The 21,821-nt window shown below is 58.4% G+C and overlaps 2 protein-coding genes across 8 annotated transcripts in view; one reads left to right on the plus strand and one right to left on the minus strand.

Moving 5' to 3' along the window:
* Positions 1-21,821, plus strand: part of PODN (podocan) — a 51,447-nt gene that overhangs the window by 25,055 nt on the left and 4,571 nt on the right. For 3 of the 6 annotated variants that reach the window (XM_035251509.3, XM_035251510.3, XM_002750838.6), the window contains exons 5-11: positions 608-717; positions 1,914-2,070; positions 2,410-2,525; positions 3,067-3,724; positions 5,377-5,525; positions 6,626-6,833; positions 9,055-10,082. In XM_035251509.3, coding sequence (XP_035107400.1) covers positions 608-717; positions 1,914-2,070; positions 2,410-2,525; positions 3,067-3,724; positions 5,377-5,525; positions 6,626-6,806 — 1,371 coding nt within the window. In that variant the 3' untranslated portion in view covers positions 6,807-6,833; positions 9,055-10,082. Of the gene's footprint in view, positions 1-607; positions 718-1,913; positions 2,071-2,409; positions 2,526-3,066; positions 3,725-5,341; positions 5,526-6,625; positions 6,834-9,054; positions 10,083-21,821 lie in introns of those variants that run through there. The other 3 variants (XR_621781.5, XR_013520079.1, XM_078331846.1) reach the window with 3 other exon arrangements.
* The window catches only part of SLC1A7 (solute carrier family 1 member 7), a 48,927-nt gene continuing 38,900 nt past the window's right edge, over positions 11,795-21,821 (minus strand). Inside the window, exons 5-11 of one of the 2 annotated variants that reach the window (XM_035251512.3) lie at positions 21,560-21,782; positions 18,160-18,259; positions 17,254-17,487; positions 15,353-15,547; positions 14,548-14,682; positions 13,505-13,607; positions 11,795-12,835 (exon numbers count right to left, since the gene is read on the minus strand). In XM_035251512.3, coding sequence (XP_035107403.1) covers positions 12,617-12,835; positions 13,505-13,607; positions 14,548-14,682; positions 15,353-15,547; positions 17,254-17,487; positions 18,160-18,259; positions 21,560-21,782 — 1,209 coding nt within the window. In that variant the 3' untranslated portion in view covers positions 11,795-12,616. Of the gene's footprint in view, positions 13,360-13,504; positions 13,608-14,547; positions 14,683-15,352; positions 15,548-17,253; positions 17,488-18,159; positions 18,260-21,559; positions 21,783-21,821 lie in introns of both variants that reach the window. The other variant, XM_054236242.2, reaches the window with a different exon arrangement.

Raw genomic sequence — 21,821 nt, forward strand, 5'->3', positions numbered from 1 at the left:
CTGCTGCCTCCTTGACATTTCCCCAGACGTCCCTTGGAAGGAAGCTACAGCTCCTGCCCACAGCCCCCAGACCCAGACCCAATCCTCCTCTGTCTTCCCAGCTCCATAAGGGGCATCTCCAGCCACCTATGGCCCCACTGGTCCAAGCCACAAATGGTGCCTCCGGGCCCTGAGCTTCCTCACCACGTCCAGTCCCGCTGAGGTCCTCAGCTTCTACCACACTGGCCCCCATCCCTCACCTGGATGCCTCCTCACTTTCCCCGCATTCTCGGATCAGCCAGGGCAACTTTAAAGTCACACTAATCTCTTCTCAGCCTTTTGGCTTACACCGACTTCTACCCCTTATCCACCCGAGATGAACCCAGGAGGACGGGTGGGGCACGGGACAAGTCCCGAGGGCCTTGAATGCCAAGTTGAGTGCTGAGGAGAGCCAGAGAGGTTTTGGTTTCGTTTTTGCAGGGGGGTGGGACAGGTTTCAATTTGAGAAAGATGGCCTGGTTACTACGAGGAGACACAGTGAGGGGGCCCAGGTGGGCAGCAAGCAACGGAACCCAGAGCTGGCCTCTGCCCCTCCATTGCTCTTTTGGCCTAACTCTTTCCTTCCCAGCTGACCTTGGCACCCCGCTTCCTGCCAAATGCCCTGATCAGTGTGGACTTTGCTGCCAACTATCTCACCAAGATCTATGGGCTCACCTTTGGCCAGAAGCCAAACCTGAGGTCAGAGGTGGGGGGTGGTGTGGGCTCGGGCCGGGGCAAGGGGAGGGGCTCGGTGGCGGCTGCCATCCTGTGTGAGGCAGAGGCAGGCCTAGAGGATGCCTGGTGCTCAGGGCTGTGGCGGAGGGACACCCAGGGGTCCTAACTAACGGAGGAGGATGACTCCAGCCGGGAGGGGAGGACAGCGTGTTGTCTACAGGAATTGTGGGGAACCAGTGAAGGTATCCCTGCTTTCCCAGCCCTGGGGGAGGGGAGCATCTTTCAAAAGCAGAACTGCCCTTTGCTGAGCTGTGTTCGGAGGAGCCAGTGCCCCCAGCATAGGTGCATGAGAGAGCAGGGCGGCGAGGGTGGGGTGGGGGCTGCAGGGGAGCCACCTCTAGGACTGACTGGGGGCTGGACAACCCCAGCGCCCTTCTGACCCTGTGTCTGCCATCTCACTGACTCTCTCCATCTGTCTGAGGACCCAGGGCCACTGTGCATGGCCCCATCCCACAGAGGCACCAGAGAGGCCTCACAGCATGACTGAGCTGTCACAGATGACCCTTGTTCCTTGTCTTCCCTCCTTCTAGTATGTTAGCTCCCTGAGGGCAGGACCACGTCCCCTGTTGTGCCTTCAGTCTAGAACAACCCCGGCCCCTCGTATATATGTTTATTTATACACCTAGTATATGTATATATCTATATTTAATATGTAACATAATATATTCATTACATATTTGCTGAATGGATGAGGGTCACCTCCTCTCAGGCACACCCTGTGCTGGCACCAGAGCCAAAGAGGCAGGCAGAGGTGGGCCCTGTTTTTAGGAAGTCCTAGGAACTCAGAGCCAGGCTATGTGGGGTTGACAGGTAGGGATGGAGGAACCGCGAGGCAGGCAAGGACTCCAGAGCTGAACAAGTCAGGGGTCAACTGAGACTTTGAAAGGTGTGGAGGAGCCTTGTCCAGGGGCCAGGAAATCCTGTTTCTCCCACTAACTTACATGACCACCTGTGGTAGGGCACTGCCCTTCTGGTCCTTAGTTCTGTCAGCTGTGTAGGCAATATCTGAGGTGCTTCTAACTCTGTTCCCTTGGGTTTGGGTGGAAGGAGAGCACCCTGGGTCCCAGGCTCAGCCTGGGAAAGGGTTTGGAGGCTCACCAGGTAAGCTGGCACAGGGCCAGGGGACCAAGTGGGGTGAGGACCTGTGCCTCGGCCCCCAGGTCTGTGTACCTGCACAACAACAAGCTGGCGGACGCCGGGCTGCCGGACAACATGTTCAACGGCTCCAGCAACGTCGAGGTCCTCATCCTGTCCAGCAACTTCCTGCGCCACGTGCCCAAGCACCTGCCACCTGCCCTGTACAAGCTGCACCTGAAGGTGGGCAGGGGAGGGGGTAAGGAGGGGCACAGCAGACCCCACAGCCAGGGCACTGGAGCAGGGGCCTGCAGGGAAAGAGCCCAGGCCCACAGGGACACAGGTGCTGCCCAAGTGGGGCCATGGGGCTGAGAGCAAGGAGCCCGCTGCGGAGAAGTGGGCAGAAACCCGGGCACCTGGCCAGTGGGTTGTGTGTGGTGTTGGCGGCACCACCGCTGGGGTGCTTCAGGTCTGAGCCCCTTCCTGGTGGCTTCCTACAATCCTCTCCACACCTCATCCGGAGGCCCTGACCCTGCCCTCGGCCCTCCCTCACACTCTCCTCCCTTCCCCTCCATGCCCCAGAACAACAAGCTGGAGAAGATCCCCCCGGGGGCCTTCAGTGAGCTGAGCAGCCTGCGAGAGCTGTACCTGCAGAACAACTACCTGACCGACGAGGGCCTGGACAACGAGACCTTCTGGTGAGTCCTCGTCTCGCCACGTCCTTGGTGTGACCGTGGGGCCTGGGAAGCTCCTTCAGGGCCAACCACCCAGCCCAGCCCCTCGCACAAATCCCTGCCCACCTTTCCTGGAGAAGGAACTTTAAGCCTTGTGCCTCTGTTGACATTTCTGTCCCTGGGAACAAGTACTGTGTATACATAAGGCCTGTCAAGATTCCTTACCTATAAGAAGCACTGGCCGAGGCTAAGCTTCTTGGTATGAAATAGAGACTCAGACATTCTTGTTGAAGGCAAATGCATTTTCATTTTTATAAGGGACTAGGGTAGCCACAAAAGGCTAACAAAAGGTTAAACAGTGGTCTTCAAGTTAACGCCTGTGTGTTAGAAAATGCCAGATGGTTCCTACACCAGAATATCATTGAGTCAACCCAAGGAGCAAGGACTGAGGCCTGCAGTCAGTGAGTGGCAGAGCTGGGAGGAACTAGTGGCAAATCCCCAGCCACTTCTCTTGGGAATCGTGGTGGAGCTCCTGCCAACCATCCTGATTCCCTCCCTGCCCCAGGAAGCTCTCCAGCCTGGAGTACCTGGATCTGTCCAGCAACAACCTGTCTCGGGTCCCGGCAGGGCTGCCCCGCAGCCTGGTGCTGCTGCACTTGGAGAAGAACGCCATCCGGAGTGTGGATGCGGATGTGCTGACCCCCATCCGCAGCCTGGAGTACCTGCTGCTGCACAGCAACCAGCTGCGGGCGCAGGGCATCCACCCGCTGGCCTTCCAGGGCCTCAAGCGGCTGCACACAGTGCACCTGTACAACAACGCGCTGGAGCGTGTACCCAGCGGCCTGCCTCGCCGCGTGCGCACCCTCATGATCCTGCACAACCAGATCACAGGCATTGGCCGCGAAGACTTTGCCACCACCTACTTCCTGGAGGAGCTCAACCTCAGCTACAACCGCATCACCAGCCCGCAGATGCACCGCGATGCCTTCCGCAAGCTGCGCCTGCTGCGCTCGCTGGACCTGTCCGGCAACCGGCTGCACACGCTGCCACCTGGGCTGCCTCGCAATGTGCATGTGCTGAAGGTCAAGCGCAATGAGCTGGCCGCCCTGGCACGAGGGGCACTGGCGGGCATGGCCCAGCTGCGTGAGCTGTACCTCACTAGCAACCGACTGCGCAGCCGGGCCCTGGGCCCCCGCGCCTGGGTGGACCTTGCCGGTCTGCAGGTAAGGGGAAGGGAGGGAGCTGGGCCATGTCCGTGGAGGGGGGTACTGGCATGGCTGTCCTGAGCCCACCCGTCTGATGGGTGAGGAGAAAGGCTGGGTGGTGAGGGAGGTTCCTCAGGTATGGCCAGGCTGAGCTCATTCACCCTCAGGTATCTGCTGGGGATGCCAGCTAGGGCAAAGCTAGGCCTTAGGGTAGGTAGGAGGTGGGCCATGCAGAGGGTGCTGGTGTGCCAGGGTCAGCCCAGCCCACCTGCAGGTACAAGAGCGAGGGACAGAGTACAGCTGGTCTGGCTAAGCTGAGCTCACCACCTGCAGATAACAGGTTTGAGAAGGGCTGTGGAGGTAAGGAAGGTCATGGCTGCAGGTAGGGGCCCCAGGTTCAGGAGGACTAGTGGGGTGTGCATGGGAGAGTCAAGCTCACTCCCTTGCAGGCACAGGAGTAGGTATGTGGAGAAGGTTGGGCTTCGGGATGGGGACAGAGGGGGACAGCCTGTGGGCCCACCTCACCAGTCTGCAGAGGGCTAGTGGTGGGAATCTACTCATGCTTTCTGGGGCTGGCCAGTGGATGTGGCTGCTGTGGCCATACGGTCAGAGTTAGGCAGGGATGTCTGGGTACATGGTTCAATATGGTAACAAGCAAAACCTCCAACTCAACCAGTGTGGGTGCAAAGAGAAATCCACTCTGTATGCTGGCTCATGCCTGTAATCACAGCACTTAGGGTGGCTGAGTCAGGAGGACTGCTTGAACCTAGGAGATCAAGGCCTGCCTGGGCAGCATAGTGAGACCCCATATCTACAAAAAACAAATTAAAAAAATAGCCTGGGAACACACCTGTATTCCCAGCTACCCCAGGAGGCTGAGGAGGAGGATCACTTGAGCCTAGGGAAGACGGAACTGACAGCGAGCTATGATTGCACCATTGCACTCAAGCCTGGATGACAGAGCAAGACCCTGTCTCAAATTTTTTAAAAAAGGAAACACCTGGGAGGAAGGGTAGGGTGGCACCAGGCTCCAGCGGCTCCCTGTTAGAGCCCACTTCCCTGACTGCCCACCCCTGGACTCCAGGCATGTAATGATCTGAGACAGAAGGGCCTGGGGCCTGGCTGTTGTGCCGCGGTTGCTGTGGGTCTCACCCCCTTGCTTCTGGCCTCTGAACATATGGCCCCTGAGGTCCATAAGTGAGCAGTCCCACCAGTGCACCTCCCACTGCCCCCATCCAGGGCCAGTGGGGTGAGATTCAGAGTCTGGAGGATCCCTGGGTTCTGCCTATTTGAGGTCTTTGGGAATGACAAAGTCTAATGGGAATGATAAGGGTGTCAGGAGGTAGGACGGTGACACCCAAATATCTTGGCTGTGAGTTTATGTGAGAAGGCACAAGAAGCTGGGTAGGACATGCATCAATTAGAATAAGGGTTGGGAGTCAGGTGCACCTAGCTACAGCCTTTTACAGGCTATATGACCTTGGAAAGGTCACTTAACCTCTCTGAGCCTCTGTTTCGACATCTGGGAAGTGGGCATAGTGATAGACTCCCCCTGCTCCACATGGGGTTATCGTTAGATTTAGATAGGCTGGGGGCTTGGTGGGAGTTTTGTAAGCTGTTAAGTGCTTTGCACAGGTGGGAGTCCCTGACTCCCTTGGTCGCCCCTGCAGCTGCTGGACATCGCCGGGAATCAGCTCACAGAGATCCCCCAGGGGCTCCCCGAGTCACTTGAGTACCTGTACCTGCAGAACAACAAGATTAATGCAGTGCCTGCCAATGCCTTCGACTCCACACCCAACCTCAAGGGGATCTTTCTCAGGTAGGAGGCCACTCTCGACCCTGTATATATCCCTGGGGCGGGGGGACCCCAGCTCCAGCGGGACAGTTGAGGCACGTGGGAACAGCTTGGCTCCACTGCTGACTGTAACCACGGCTCAGCTCTCAAGGGTTAAGTCCTGCCCAGGCCTGATATGGTTCCTGGGTTTGTAAAAGGGTTTTGGAAACGTTAAAAACCAGTGCACATGGGTGTTGTGAATGTTGCTGTGGCAGAAAGGACGTCAGACAGCATCTTCCTAGTTTACACCTGGGAGAGCTGAGGCCCCCAGAGCACAGGTGACTGCTGTGTCTGCGGCCATCCAGGCTGGGCCCGGGCCTCACACTCAGCAAGATGCTCAGGTCCTCCCTGGGTTCTGGGGCTAAGGGATGGGGGTTTGGAGGGATTCAGGACATGCGGCTCCCAAGGATATGAGGGGCTTCCATGCAGCAGAGCCAGGGTGGTTCTTCCCAGCACTTCCCACTGTCCCTGCCCCCAAATCAGAGAGAAGAAGACAGAGCAAAAAAGAGCAATCTGTGCTCCCAGGAGCTTGGTGGCCCAGAAGGTCTGGGGCTCGATGACATCAGGGTGGCATGACATGTGCCTCGGGCATCTGCAGGGGAGCTGAAGTGCATTGAAGGGCCAGAGATCAGAGCCACAGCTTCCACCTCCCCATCCCTGAGTGTGGCCCTAGCCCACCTCAGTGCTGGCCTTGCCTGTGTGCCACTCCACCTCAGGCACTGCGGTGACCCCTGGCTACCACAGCCTGGGAGCCTCAGGCCTTGGGGTTAATGCCAGGGATGGCATAGAGACAGCTCCCAAAGATGTGGCTTCCAAAATAGCAGTGAAAGTGTGCCCAGAGAGAGACCCCTCACTTTGCAGAGACTGGCCCAGTGCCAGCCCCACCCCAAGCTGTGGCTACCTGACTGGCCTGTACCTTCCATCATGCTCCCCACCTCTCAGCCCCTGGCCTTTCCTGCCTGCTGCATCACTTTGCGGGAGGGCTGTTCCCTCCCCCGTTACCTTGTGGAGAGGGCAGTTGGGGTAAGGGAGGGTTCCTTGGGGGTTGGGCTCCTGGCACTGACTCCACCTCGATTCTGGCACAGGTTTAATAAGCTGGCCGTGGGCTCTGTGGTGGACAGCGCCTTCCGGAGGCTGAAGCACCTGCAGGTCTTGGACATTGAAGGCAACTTTGAGTTTGGTGACGTTTCCAAGGACCGTGGCCGCTTGGGGAAGGAAGAGGAGGAGGAGGAGGAAGAGGAGGAAGAGGAAGAGGAAACAAGATAGTGACAAGGTGACGCAGATCTGACCTAGGTACGTGGCCTGTGTGGGGCAGCCCTCACCTCTGCTCACCGTACTTTCCTGTTCCTGACCTGGGTGTAGGGTCTTTCTGGCCGTGCTTCACTCTGTTCTCTGCTTCATCTGCCCATTTTGCAAATTTATAAGAGCACTTGGGACATACCAGTCCCAGGGTGAAAGGTTGAGGCCTACAGGAGGCCCACAATTTCCAGAAAATTCTCACCCAGAGTGAAGGTGCTATTATGGGAGTGCCTGGGGGGCACTGGACATGTGCGTCTGGGCTCAGGAGTGAGGTCTGGTCTGGAAAGACCGATCCATGCATTGTCAGCCTTGAAGCAGTCACTGAAGCCGCAGGGGCTGGGGAAGCTGCCGTAGGAGAGTGAGTGAGGCGGGCAGGCAAAGCGGGAGAGGAGACTGAGACAGAGCAGTTAGGAAAGCAGGTGGGACAACCCCACTGCCATGGACAGAGGGCATTTACACATGTATGTAACACAGACACACATGTGCGCATGCACACAAATACACATGTATGCACCAACACACATACATTCATGTGCACGCATGTCTAAACATGTACACATATCCACAAACCACGGAAGGCAGAACACACACCACACACATGCACATAGAGACACATGCATTCTTGTACTCCATGACACATTTGCAGGCCTAGACCATATACATGCACACACATGTGTACATGCATGTGAGTACATGCACATAAAACAGCCATGCGTATGTGCACACGCAGCCCTTACCTGCACATCTGCACACACACACATGCACACAATATGTGCACACAATATGTGCATGTACAGACGTCTCTAGAAGCGGGGACTTGGCCATGTCAGTGCTGCTGAGGGGTGGAGGGAGCTGAGCACCGCAGAGATTTGGATTGGATTTTTCCACCAGGAGGTTGTCTGTGACTTTGTAGCCGAAGGGGAAGCTGGGGGTGAGGAGAGCAGCTGGAAAGGAGGTGGGTCCAGGCACTGTAGATGAGCCTTTGGAGCAGTTTGGCTGTGAGAGATGAGAGAGGGCACAGGTGGGAATGGGGTATGATGTTCAAGAAGGGCTCATTTTCTGAACTGCACAGGAAGCAAAGGCCTCTCAAGGGGAGACCTGAGTGGGGGCTCTGGAAAGATGCATCTTCCATACACGCATCTGCTTAACTGAGGGGTGCTGGTAGGAAGAGGCAGGCCGGGAGGGGGAGTTACTGATGTAGGAAGGAGCGGGGCGTGAGGGCCCCTGTGGGAATGGTAGAAGTTGCTGGCTTTAGCAGGAGGGACAGAGGGCAGGGTGGCTGCAGTCACAGGCAGGTTGGTGGCTTGGTGGCTGATGTGAAGCCATGCTTCGCAGACCACAGGTGTGAAGGCGGACAGCTGGATCCATCCCCAGCTGGGTTTTCAGCCCAGTGTGCAGGACAGGAGAGCAAGGAATAAGGGAGGGTATTGGCTGTAGGCTGGCTGTAGGCCTGGGTCCCGGGGTCAGGCTGGGTTGGGGAGGTGCAGGCAGGAGGGCTGACAGGCTGGACTCAGAGGAGGATGTTGGAGGGGAGCCTGGAGTGGCTGTGTGGTCAGAGGAGAGAGGAGAGGAGGGGTGTGGATGAGTGAGCCAGGCTGGGGGCCACAGGGCCGGGGCTACCATGAGAGGGGCTTCAGGGCCACTGGTGAGTGTTGACTGAGGTAGGGCCTGGGGCAAAGAGGAGCCAGAGGTGGCTGCTGAGGGACCCTCAGGTGGGTGACAGAGGGAGCTGGGAGAGGGGTGCATGTTGATGATGAGAGAAGTGTGCATGCGGGGGCGGGGCTGGCAGGAGGCCGAGCTTAGGGGTCACCTTCCTGAGCTCCCAGGGCCCAGGAAGATGAAGGTGGAGCCGTTTCTCCCAGGCATTGTCCTCACACAGAGTTGGGGCCAGTGACAGGGGACTGGCCATTCAGTGAGGATACCACAGCCCTCATGAGGGGGGCTGTGAGTCCTGTAATGAGAGTCCTGGGTGAGAATCTGCCCCTTCTCAGGTCAACTGAGTGGGGCTCTGGGAGAGGCTCTGGGGAATGGCCGGTGGGACCCAAACGCCTTCTGGCATGAGCACCCCACTGGTTCTGGGCTCCCTCCCTACTCATAGTAGCCCAGCCTTTCCAGAGCCGCCTACAGCAGGGCTCCCCTCAGTAGCCTCCCACAGCTTCCTGTGGCTGGTGGACCTGCCCCAAGCTGGCCCCTGACTCTTTTATGTGTTCTGCAGGACGATGGACCGCCGGACTCCTTGCTGCAGTACACACCTGTGCCCAAGAGCCCCCCACTCTGCTGTGCTCACACAGATACACCCAGCTGCAAGCATGGGGCATCCCACACGACACAGGCCGACACAATCTCATATCCCCACCCCTCCCACAGCGTGTCCCACGGCCAGACATGTGCAGACAGCACGTCACAACCTCACATGCCCAGCTCAGCCACACAGCCAGTTACACATTGCCCTCCAAACCACCAGTCTCTGCCCCATACCCACTACTGCTGCCATGCCCTCTCATGCCCTCTCAATCATGCAGGGAAGGGTCTGCCCCTGCCCTGGCACACACAGGTGCTGGATGCCTCCTGCTGCTGACATGTCTATGCGTGTGCTACACAACACACACACACACACACACACACACACACACACACACACAATCATGTGCAAACAGCCCTCCAAAGCCTGTGCCACAGACAGCTCTTGCCCCAGCCAGAACAAGCTATAGCAGCTCACCGTCTGCCCCGTCCATCTGTCCGTCCATTCCCTGGAGAAGACACAAGGGTATCTCCATGCTCTGTGGCCAGGTGCCTGCCACCCTCTGGAACTCACAAAAGCTGGCTTTTTTTCCTTTCCCACTCTTTGGGGACAGGAACCTTCAGGACTGCTGGCCTTGCCTGGCCCATGCTGCTCCTGCCGGTGCTAGGCAGTCACTCTGCCAAGAGCCCTCCCCCAGCTACACCCTGGCAGGACACAGGCACTTTTCCGATGGGCAAGCCCTGAGGAGGAAGGACAGGAGGGCCCCATGGGTGCTGCTGGGGCCTTGGTGCAGGAGTGAAGTGGAGGCCATGGGGCTGGGCTGAGCCAGAAGGCGGGGGAAGGGCCCAGCTGCACCCAGGAGACACCTTTGTTCTTCAGGCCTGTGGGGGAAGTTCTGGGTGCCTTTGTTTTTTATTCTTTTCTAAGGAAAAAAATGATAAAAATCTCAAAGCTGATTTTTCTTGTTATAGAAAAACTAATATAAAAGCATTATCCCTGTCCCTGCAGCCTGTGGCTGTGTCTGTGTGTGCTTCCTGCCAGGTGCTGGGCTGGTGCCGGGTGGAGGGGGCAGGATACAAGCCCCTCAGCGCCCTGGCCAGACCAGCAGGCATCAGTGGAAAGTCCAGTTCTCAGGGCCTCCAGAGTAGCTGCATAGGCAGGGATCCTGGGAGACAGGGCATAGCCTCAGGTGAGGGGCCTGGAGCTGTGTGCAGATGGCCCACTGGGGTATAGTAGGTGAGGCCTGAATCTGCACACATGGCCTGTGAGTACTCCCAGAGGTGGAGCATCCAAGCAAAGGACCTCCTGGGCTTTGGGCCTATTAAGGGCTCACCTTTGGTGAGCCTAAGGTGAGCCTAAGGGTCATGGCTCACCTTTGCACTGAGGGGCATTACCAGTGGGTCCCGTGCCTTAGAGGAGAGCAAGGGACTGGAGGTAGGCCTGGAGTTGGAACACAGCCAACTTGGGGGCCAGGTCTCTGCAGACCTTCCCAGGAAAGAGCTCACAGATGTGCCCTGTGTGCTCCCCATGCCAGTGGGGGCAGAGCTGGGACTGGGAGAGGAAGCCACAGGGAGGTGGTACCCAGCTCTGAGCTAAGAAGAACTTCCGATGGGCAGAGCTGCCCCACAGTGGGTTGAGGTGCCCTGGAAGTAGTGACCTGCTGCTGGAGGTGTCTGAGTATGCTCCCATCAAGTCCACTAAAGAACAGGCTCCTGCCTTGTGTTGGGACAGACTCAATTGCTCAAGGGGTCTTAGAGATGTGACACCAAGAAGGGACTGCTTAAGCCTATCCGCATGAAGGTCGGATGACCGATTGCATGACATCTGACCTCTCCCAGGTGGGGAGGCCTCAGCGAAGGATGGATGCTCTCATGGAGGGCCCCCAGCCCTGCAGTGAAAGGTGGTGTCCTGGGGTCCCGCTCTTCCCAGACTCCTCAGACTCCACCCCTGAGAGGAAGGTGGAAGGAGTTTGGGAGTGGGGTGCTGGAAGCAGGTGCCCTCCTGACATTGAGTGACCCGGGAGAGGTCTGTCCCTTCCTGGGGCCTTAGTGCCTTCATGGGCACCATGGTGCAAGCCCCTCCAGACCCCAGAGCTGTGTCTTCTCCCCAAGGCATGTCTGGAACAGGCTGTGAGGTCAGGGCCCTTCTGTGTGCCCTGCAGGCCTCCTGAAGGCAGCCTGGGGTGGAAGAAAGAGGGAGACCATCTGGAAATGTCCCTGGGCACACCCCTCTCTAAAGCAAAGCATTCACCACAGGGAGCCAGACTGGGAAGAAAATCTGATGCTTCTCTGGGGACCAATCGATCTCAAGGCCCTGCCTGCAGAGCAGAGTCTAGGCCAGGACAGAGAGATCTGTCCACACTGGACGATGCCCAGCCGCCCTGCGGTTGTTGAGACAGGCTCCTGGGTGGGCTGCTTGTACTGTCTTCTGCATGTGACAGCTCAGACAGGCCTGTCCTTACTGTGGTCACCGGGACAGGCTCCTCTGCACTCTGGCTGCCCACACAGGCCTGTCCACACACTGGCAGCCTGGACAGACCTGTCTGCACTCCAGCTACACGGTCAAGCTTGTTAGATTCTCGCCACCTGCACAGACCTGTCCATACCCCAGCTGCCCAGACAGGCCTGTCTGCACTCTGGCTGCCTGTATTCATTAGCACAGTAGCTATTATCGTATTTGCTGGCTAGCATACGGTGTTGGAGCCCACAAGAAGTGAAAAACAAAACACCTTTATTTAGTTATCAGTGAATTTGCAAACACAGAAAGGAATAAAAAACCCGACTCCACTTGGCCACACAGGCCTTTGGGGAATTCTGACACCAGGGCCCCACTGGCAGCTCTGCCAGCATGTCCCAGGTACTCCCAGGTACTCCCAGGTACTCCTCCCTCCTGGAGTCATGGCTTGCCCACGCATCCCGTGGGAGGCTGGCCTGGATGTGTCGAGGGGGACTTTCAGTTCTAGTAAAGACATCCACCTCCACATCCAAGGAGTTTTGCAAGAGACAAGTGGCAGGACAGGAGGGTGGACACATTGTGGCCTGGGGAAGGCAGCGGGGCTGGGCCCTGGGCTGCTCCCTGCAGGGAGAGCTGTGTGGCTGAGGCCACCTGTTATGGGGTGGGGCCTGGGACTGGACATAGCTACAGGCTGCCCTGTCCTCCAAGAGGAGAGGCGGGGCTTGAAAGACTTGAGTTAGTGTCTTGACCTTAACGTGAGACCTTGGACAAGTGTTTTCAGCTCTCAGAACCTCAACTCTGTCATCTAGAAAGTGGGGCAGGATAACCCCTGCCTGCCACCCTCACTGGGCTCACATGGGGAAACTGTCACAGTGAGGCCTCGGGCAGTGCTGGGCCCATCACGCCCTGGTTGGGGCTCCCCCATGCTGCCTTTCCCTTCTTTGAGACTCCATTTTCCATCAAGTGGGGTTAATTCCAGGCTCTCAAGAGTGAGAATATGTGGTCCTGGCCGCTGCCGGCCGCTCAGGAGGGTTGGAGAGCTGAGTTCCTGCCGCAGGACCCTGTCCCCTACACCGCAGGCTCAGACATTGGTCTCCAGCTCGCTGATCTGGATGGTGCAGTGGTCCAGATGCGCAGCGGCCGGCTCCTCATCCTGTTCCACTTGAACGGGGACGTGGTGGGGGCAGGTGGGGCCCAGGGTGAGCTCTGAGGCCTCAGCCACGCTCTTCACGCAGCCATTCTGCTGGGCTGCCACGATCTCTTGGAGGCTCACTGGCTTGGTCTCTCGGGGCAGCAGTTTCTGGTGAAGGGAAACAGGCCTTGGCAGCATCAGGAAGGGCTGAGGTTAGATACTAGGAAGGACTGAGGGTCAGTGCAGCAGAATGAGCTCAGGGCTAGGAACCACGAGATGGATTTTCCCACAGACATGCTGTGTGGCCTCGGCAGGCTGCAGGGTCTCCCTGGGCTCCTGTTCCTAAGCTGTCCTGCCTCCCACTGGAGCTGCCTTAGTAGAGGAGGGGACTTGATCCACAGGGTCCAGCTGGGGAATCAGTGGCTCCTCTGCTTGACCTCAGCTTTCTTCCCCATGACGTGGGGACAGCTTTCTCCATTTGCCCACAGAAGGAGCCTAAAGCCCATACAGCCTGCACAGACCTACCAGTATTCACATTGTTGCTAAACTGGACAGGCCATCCCTACACTGGAGTGTAAGTTCCACGAGGGCAGGGAATCTTCTCACATTTTGTTCCCCTGTTCCTCCTGTGTCTATATCATCGCCAGCCACAGTGGGTGCTCAATAAATAGATGTTAGAGGAATTAGTCACCCTGTAACAGATGAGGAAGCAGAGGCCCAGAGGCATGGAGGGAGGGATTGGCTGGAGGCTGCCCAGCTGGTTGGTAAAGAGCTGGTGTCCTGCCCACCCCACCTGACTCCACCCTCCTGATGGCCTCTGGACCTCACTGCTCTCACCTCGGTGCCTGTGTCTCGAGCAAAGTCCTTCCGACATATGTGGGCCATGATCCCCGCTGCCAGTGCGTCACCCAGCACGTTAATCATGGTGCGGAAACGGTCCCTGGTGAGCCAAGGAGGGCAGTGAGTGGTGGGCACTTGAAGGGGAGCTGGAAGAGGGCAGTGCTTAACCCACTGCAGCAAAGCATGGCTGGTGACCAGCTGTCGTGCAGAGCCTGCAACCAGGTGGCTTCCTGGCTCCTCCCAAGCCCACCCTTTGAAGCAGCTTCTTGGCATGTGGCTGTGGGTTCCACAGGTCCTTATGCTAAAAGGGACAGGTTTGGTTTAATGCTCTGCTGTTTCTGTGTTGAAATTCTTTATAGGTTTTTTTTTTTTTTTTTTTGAGACGGAGTCTTGCTCTGTCACTCAGGCTGGAGTGCAGTGGCACCATCTTGGCTCACTGCAATCTCCATCTCCTGGGTTCAAGCGATTCTTGTGTCTCAGCTGCCCTAGTAGGTAGGATTACAGGCACATATCACCACTTCCAGCTAATTTTTTTTTTTCTTTTAGTAGAGATGGGGATCTTGTTATGTTGCCTAGGCTGGTCTCGAATTCCTGGGCTTGAGGAATCCTCCTGCCTCGGCCTCCCAAAGTGCTGGGATTTATAGGCGTGAGTCATCACGCCTGGTCTTTACAGTTTTTGGACTGGGTTCCACATTTTCATTGCCATCTTCATCGCCATTATGCAGCCAGGCCTGTGCTGATGAGTAGGGCACTGCCACAGTGCCTACAGACACTAGGGAGGATGAGGGTCAGTACAGCAGTGACCCTCAAGTGGGTTAATTCCAGCCTCTCAAAGGTGAGAAGAACGTGTGGTCCTGGCCCCTGCCGGCTGCTCAGGAAGGTTGGAGAGCTGAGTTCCCGCCTTAGGACCCTGCCCCTGGAGGCCTCGCCCACCCCAGCCTTCTACCCTGGAGAAGGGACTCAGCCCCTCACCCTGATCCCTGCTGCCTTTGAAGCCAGCCCCTCACAGGGGGCTAGAGCTGGGGACAAAGTCCACTCACAGAGCCCAGTCAACGGCAATGATGAGGGTGATGTCGTCGGTGGGGAGTCCCACGGAGGTGAGCACGATGACCATGGTGACCAGCCCGGCCTGGGGGATGCCGGCTGCTCCGATGCTGGCCGCAGTGGCTGTGATACTGCAGGGAGTGGGGAGGGGAAGAGGAGCAGCAGGAGGGCGGGTGCCTTGTCAGGGTCTGGCTCCAAGGAAGAGGCTGAATGTCAGGGCCTCTGGGACAGCCATTTGGGGAGGGGTGGTTAGGAATGTTGCGCCAGGGAGCTCTTGGGGTCAGGTCCTTACTCGTAGTCCTGCAGCCCCATGCACCCCCATGCACCCCCAGTCCCAGTCTCAGGAGAGCTTCTGGGGAATGTGCAAACACCTGTGTCTGGAGCTATGCCTCTATAGGTTCCAGGAAGCTCTATTGCTATGAGCTGCCCGGGACTCTAATTGCCCACCATGCGGCTCTGCCCACCTCCCTCTGGGGCCTGGCCTCCAGGATCAGGCCTGTGTGCTTGGCTGGCCTGGGAGGCCTCCATAGCCTCAGCCCGACCCCAGCACCCTTTCCTCAGCTCCTGCCACACCAGCAGCCTCTCCGAATCCTGTCCCTGGCTTCTGCTTACCTGGTGCCCACCAGCAATGCCCTCCCTCCCCACCTGTCCTCCAGGCTCGGAGCTCTCGGCCCTGGCCCTCTGCCAGCTGCGCCGAGCCCAGGTTTGCTTGCCTCAGTGACCCCTCAGGTTTGGGAGCCCAGGAATCCCCAAAGCCCCCAGCCCCCGCCCCATCCACACAGGTGCAGTGTCAGGGGGCACCTGATGGTGATGATCTGGCCTAAGTCCAGCTCGTAGTTGTTGACCTGGGCAATGAAGATGGCAGCCACGGCCTCGTAGAGCGCGGTGCCGTCCATGTTGATGGTGGCACCCACGGGCAGCACGAAGCGTGCGATGCGCCGGTCGATGTGGTTATTCTCCAGCAGGCACTTGAAGGTGATGGGCAGTGTGGCTGAGCTACGGGCAGAGGGGCCGGTGTCTGCCCAGCACCCTCCTCCAGGATGGCCGGTGCCCCTGTTGGGAAGCTCACCCTGCCCCACGAAGCCACCCTGCCCCACGAAGCCACCCCGCCAGGAGTGCTCCTGCCCTGAGGTGCTATCTTGGCAGGAGGGAAGGACCGCAGGCACCGCTGTGCTCCCACTTGGTTCTTCCTATGAGGGAGGTGTTTGGGTCCCTTTTACAGATGAGGAAGCTGACACCCAGAGAACGGGGCTAACCCTTGTCACACTACTGTGCCAAGGGATATGGAGGCCTGAGCAGCAGGCTCTGGGCCAGGCTGCCTGGGCTTAGATTCCAGCCTCCCACCAAGTGGCCCTGAACCCTGTGCTTTAGCATCTTTGTCCCCAGAATACTTGGATCACAGAGCTACTAGGAGGACTAAAAGACTCTGTGCTTGGACAGCACCTGGCCCATTGACCTACTCAGTCAATGGTGACTGCAACCCTATTGTTACTGTTTGTCATGAGAGCTCCTAGTGGCAGTGCTGGGACTGAAATGCAGGCTGGTGTGGCCCATGCCTTCCTCTCCCCTGGGCTTCTGCCTGGGAGGCCCGTTCTACTAGCCAGAGCCTCTCAGGAGCCCCAGACCTGCTGGGCTTGAGGCCGCAGTTCCTGCTGGCAGGAGATGGCTAGGGGGCTGCTGGCTCTGGCCAGCTTGGCCTGTGGCATGGGAGCTGGCATGTTTGGGGCTTGGTCCTGTCCTCTGAACCCCTATCCTCAGGAGGATGTTCCTGGCAATGGCTTCTGGGCTTTTCTGGGGTCTGCTCCTCCTCAGTCCTGACAAGTGTGGGTGTCATATGACAGAGGCCTGCAGGGCATTTTACAGATGGAGAAGCTGAGGCCCAAGTGAGGGCTGGAGGGAAAAGTGAGGCCTTCGGTGCCAGAAAGATGTGGCTTGAATTCCTGCGACTTCCTTAATGTGGAGCTCAGACACTCGCTATGGGGAGAGCCACCCTGCCTTCACAGGGCCAGATGCTCCATAAGTGGCCACTTCCTTCCTGTCCCCTCTAACAACGACGTGGTTTGCACAACTCTAAATTCCTGAGGTCTCTGCACTGGCCTGTGGTTTGGGATCCTTGAGGCCAAGTGCCGGCTCACCTGGCCCAGCCTGGCAGGGAGGAGCTCAACCTCCACAGCAGACCTGTGAGCCGGAAGCTTCCCTAGTCTGTGCATGAGGAAAGCAGTGGCCAGGCACAGCGAGTGAGTGACGGAGCCATGACTCAAGTTCCTGTCAATCTTAGCGACACCGCTGGGTTGTGACAGGGCACTCAGCCAGGATGTCGCAGCAGCAGTGGACAGGCAGAGCCTCTAGAGCAATGCAGGACGCGGCTCCAGGAGAAGCACCGTGTGGGGCAAAAGGCAGTTGCAGCGCGTTGCTGATGTGATTTCCCACAGACAGCACTGTCTGCCCTGGCATGTGGAAGCTGCCCCATGTGGACTCAGTGTGCTTGAGGACTGGGGCTGTCGGGGAGGGGGAGGCCTGAACAGAGGCCAAAAGTCCCCCACATCAGTCTTGCCACCCTAGCACCAGCTGTCCCCGAGTTTGTGGGGTGGGCCACACTGGCACTTTGGTGGTTCTGTGGCAAAGGACAAATGATGGCTGGACAGATAAATAGGGCTCAGCCCCTCCCGGCTCCCCACTGTCCTGCCCGTCCCCAGGGCTACCTGGAGGAGGTGGCCAGCGCGATGAGCAGGGCCTGCAGGATGCCGCGGATGAAGACGATGGGGTTCTTCTTGGTGATGAGGAAGTAGAGCAAGGGCAGGATGAAGAGCCCGTGAAGCACCAGCCCGCACACCACGGTGATGGAGTAGAAGCCCAGCTTCTTGCCGACGGCCCTGGGGTCGTCCATCTCCAGGATCTTTCCGGCGATGAGGAATACAATCCCGAAGGGGAAGTACCTGGGGGTGGCAGGGCAGTCAGGCTCAGGCACCAGGCAGGCAGGGGGCCCACCCCGGCCCCACCCTTCGTCACTACACGGCCTTCTCCTCCCTGAGCCTCCCGGGGCTCCTGTGAGGACAGTGAGACTGTGCCAAGGTGCCCAGCCCAGGCTCAGTACATGGCATCCTTCATGCTGTTACCTCCACCACCGCAGCCCCAGACAACCTCTGCCACTCGTCCTTCCCCTGCCCTGCCTTCAGGAGGCCTCCATTTCAGCCCCAGCCACACCACAGCCTACACGGTGAATGTGGGCAGGCTTCCCTCTGCATTCCTCACTGAGCTCCTGAGCTCTGAACTCTGGACCAAGGAATAGGAGCTGGTTCTCACTGCCAGCTTTCCTTTCTCCAAGAGCTGAGCTGATGAGGCTCCATGTGATGGAGAAACAGGCCGGGATTGCAACAGAGCTAGGCTGAGCTCTTACACCAGGCTGGAAGGGGCAGGCCCAGGGCAGGAACCAGATCTGGCTGGGGCTGGGGGACCCATGGAAATGCATGTAGCTCTGGTGGCCCCGGGCCAGGGCTGAGCCTGGGCGCAGTTTTCCGCTCACTCTAGGGGAGCAGAGGGCAGGGCCATGTCTTCTCTGCGTCCTCCCAGGGCGGGCCAGGGTGAGGTGGGTAAACGAGGAGGCTTACCACACTGCCACCGCCACGATCTTCATGACTGACTCATTGAGGCACTGGCAGAAGCTGACCAGGGGGGCTCCGCTGTCACCCATGCGGCCCAGCATGATGCCTGTAGGTCAGGGACACACGAGCATGTAACAGATGCCCCAGGCCAGGGTGCAGGCACACTGTGGCAAAGCAGAGACAGGCCCTCGGCCCACATGGGTCTTGGCACGGCTGTCTTCCCGGCAGCCCTGATGCTCCAACCCTCCCCCGCCTCCCCACTCCTCCTCCCTCTCTCCTCCACTCCACCACAGTGCTCTCCCATCTTCCTCCTGCCTCGCCTTCCTCCATGCAGCAGCCAATGCCATCTCCTCAAGATAAAACACTCCCTGCCAAGCACACGCCTGGCTTTGCCATGCCCTTAGGCCATGACGCCCCCGCTGCCTTACCCAGTTTCAGGTCTCAGCCAGCTTGAGTGGACCCTGCCTCCCCCTCCCTCTGTTCCTGCCCATCTCACTAGGCCCTGGCATCACCGGCCTTCTTTAAGTTTCTGGAAGGAATCCAGCTCTTCACCGCCTCAGGGCCTTTGTGTAGGCCGTTTACAATGCCCCAGGCACCGGCTGCCTGCTCTCCATGTGCCTTGGAAGCCATCCCCACTTCCCTTTGTAAACTCCCACTTACTCTTCAGTGTCTCATCTCTTAGGGTCTATTACAACAGGACCGTCTGGGTTTTTTCCGTCTCCTCTATGAGAAGGTTAGCTCAGCAAGAGCAAGAGCTGCATCTCCTTAGCTGGCACAGGTTAGATGCACACTGAGCAATGTGAATGAGGACTAAAAGCCTTCCTGATGATCCTGGGACCTCCCCCCGGCATTCAAGGCCTTCCTTTCCAGCTTGCACACACCAGAAAAGGGTGGAGTGGGGATGGTTCTGTGGGGTGAGCTCCATCAGGTCAGTCGTGAAACAGGGACTGAGTGGCCGTCCTCCCTCCTAGTGAGACTGACGTGTGGAGCAGAGCACTCTGCAGCTGCCCTCATGAGGCCCACTGTCACGGCGCCAGGGCTCAGCCAGGGAGGCAGGGTGGGATTCAAACCTTGGCCTCTCTGTGGGACCCCAGAGAAGGTCTCTTCCCCTGTCCTGAGAAGCCTGAGCCACACAGTCCATGGAGCAGGTACCCCTTGGTGATGGGGTGAGGTGGGCAGGAGAGGCTGGAGTTGGAGGTGACCCTGGGCCTACCCCTGGTTGGCTACCTGTCCTCTTGCAGCCTGGCTGATGTGGTTCCAGATTCCCCTGCTGGCTCCGTCCTCCCCAGGCTCCACTGTGCATGGGCTTCCTGCCCTCCTCAAGCCCATTTGGATTTTCCCGGGTCATCCAAGAGCTGGCTGCTGGAAGCCAGTGTGCATGAAACCCTGGTGTGGCGGGGGAGGGGAGTTCCCTCACAGCAAGGCCAGCAAGACCTTAGCACCAGCCACATCCCAGGGACGGGGTGGAAAAAGGAGGCTGGGTTGAGGGGACCAAAGAAAGCCCTGCTTGGACCTGCTGTGCAAGTGTGCTCACTCACACGCGTGGGCAGACACTGGCACCAGTCGGCGCAGGCACCAGCAGATGTGGGCACTGACAGGCACAGACACACATGAGCAGGAGTGGGCACACGCAGGCATGAGCACACACAGATGCAAGTGCACACAGGCACGGACAGGACAGGCGCACGCTGATGCGGGACACAGAGACGCAAGTACACATAGATGGGGGCACAGGCAGGACAGGCACACGCTGATGCGGGACACAGAGACTCAAGTACACACAGATGAGGGCACAGGCAGGACAGGCACACGCTGATGCGGGACACAGAGACGCAAGTACACACAGATGAGGGCACAGGCAGGACAGGCGCACGCTGATATAAGACACAGAGACGCAAGTACACACAGATGAGGGCACAGGCAGGACAGGCGCATGCTGATATAAGACACAGAGACGCAAGTACACACAGATGGGGGCACAGGCAGGACAGGCACACGCTGATGCGGGACACAGAGACACAAGTACACACAGACGCAGGCATAGGCAGGACAGGCGCACGCTGATGTGGGACACAGAGACGCAAGTACACACAGACGCAGGCATAGGCAGGACGGGCACACACTGATTTGGGAACACAGGGACGCAGGTGCACACGGACACAGGTACCGGCAGACATGGGCACATGCAGGCATGAGTATACAGACTAAGCCACACACCACCTCAGTACACGCACACAAATGTCCTGCACAGAGAGTTCCACATGTTCAGCAAACGCTCAGCGAGTTGAGTCCAAGGGTCTGGGTGGGGTTCTTTTGCTCTGCCCGTAGATGCCCTTTTCCCATGTCCCCAGCCCTGAGAGAGGCTGAGTTTGGGGACTGCTTGTCAGATGTGCTGAGAGGCACTTTTAGAAACTGTCCTGTACACACTTGGGTCATCGAGGCCCTGGTCCCTCTGCATTCCTGGCATTTCCGCCCAGATGAGAAGAGCTCCATGACCCATCGTCGCCTGGCCATCCACCCATCTCCCCACCAGGTCTGCTGAGTGCCTGCTGTAGCCACGGCAGCGGTGGGCTCTGGGTGGATGGAGACAGGCCTGCCTGCCTTCGTGGGGCTGCCCACAGCTGGGCAGAGGGCAAGCACTGATGTCCTTGCAGCGGAGTCTGGTGCTAACAGAGTAACCAAGCAGGGTAGCCTGGGGCACTCGGCCTAGTCTGGGAGGACTCTCCTGAGGGCAAGGCCCTTATGGGGAGTGCCCTGAAGATGGGAAAAGTGGAGTGGGGAGTGACAAGAGTACCCTGCTGGTGGGCTGTGCAGAGAAGAGCACCCTGCTGGCGAGCTGTGCAGAGAAGAGCACCCGGCAAGTCTCACGGGGCTCTGCAGCCGGCACTAGGGGTTCGGCCCCTTTCCAGGGACAGTGGACAGAGCATGGTCAGTCTCTGAGTGGGACACAAGTGGGGACAGCCCTGGAAGCTTTCTAGGCAGCCTTCACAGGAACCAGGTGAGAGATCACATGGCCTTGACCCAGGCTGTGGTGCAGGGAAAGGGAAACAAGAGGCTTGGAGGGGACCTCAGGCTCAGACCCGACAGGATGCGGAGGTGAGGCCAAGGCAGAGGATGAGGTAAAGAAAGTCAGCCCTGAGTTTCTTCGTAAAAGAGGAGGACGGTGAGGTCTTTTCCCTGACAAGAAAACTCAGTGGAGGAGTGGGGGCGGCAGGCAGGGCATCTCCACAGGCTTGGTCTGGGAGGACTCTCTGGGAGTTCTGAGGGAGGAGCACCCGGTCCAGCTGAGGATGGGAGGCGCTCTCAGTGCTGGAATGGGGATCTGGAAGATGGGGTGACTCCGGCTTACTCAGATCATTGGAGGAAGCAGCTGCAGGGCACTGCTGGGTGGGTGGGCAGCACATACCCATGGTGGCAGAGAAGAAGACAATGCCCAGCACATTCATGCCATCGCTGGTGCCCGGCTCTGACTTGTAAATGATCTCAGGTGGCGGGGTCAGGTCCAAGGCGAAGTTCTGCACATGAGAGCCATTCTCCTCCTGGACCCCGTAGATAAGGATCCGCCGAGGAGGGGCCTCCTCTGGTGCCACCTTGGGGGACTTGACAACCGGAGTGGTCTTGGTGCGGTACTGGTGGGCAACACCCCACCCAGAGAGAAGTCAGGGCCA

Source organism: Callithrix jacchus, chromosome 7 (assembly GCF_049354715.1).
Source record: "Callithrix jacchus isolate 240 chromosome 7, calJac240_pri, whole genome shotgun sequence".
NCBI classification, from domain to species: Eukaryota; Metazoa; Chordata; class Mammalia; order Primates; family Cebidae; genus Callithrix; species Callithrix jacchus.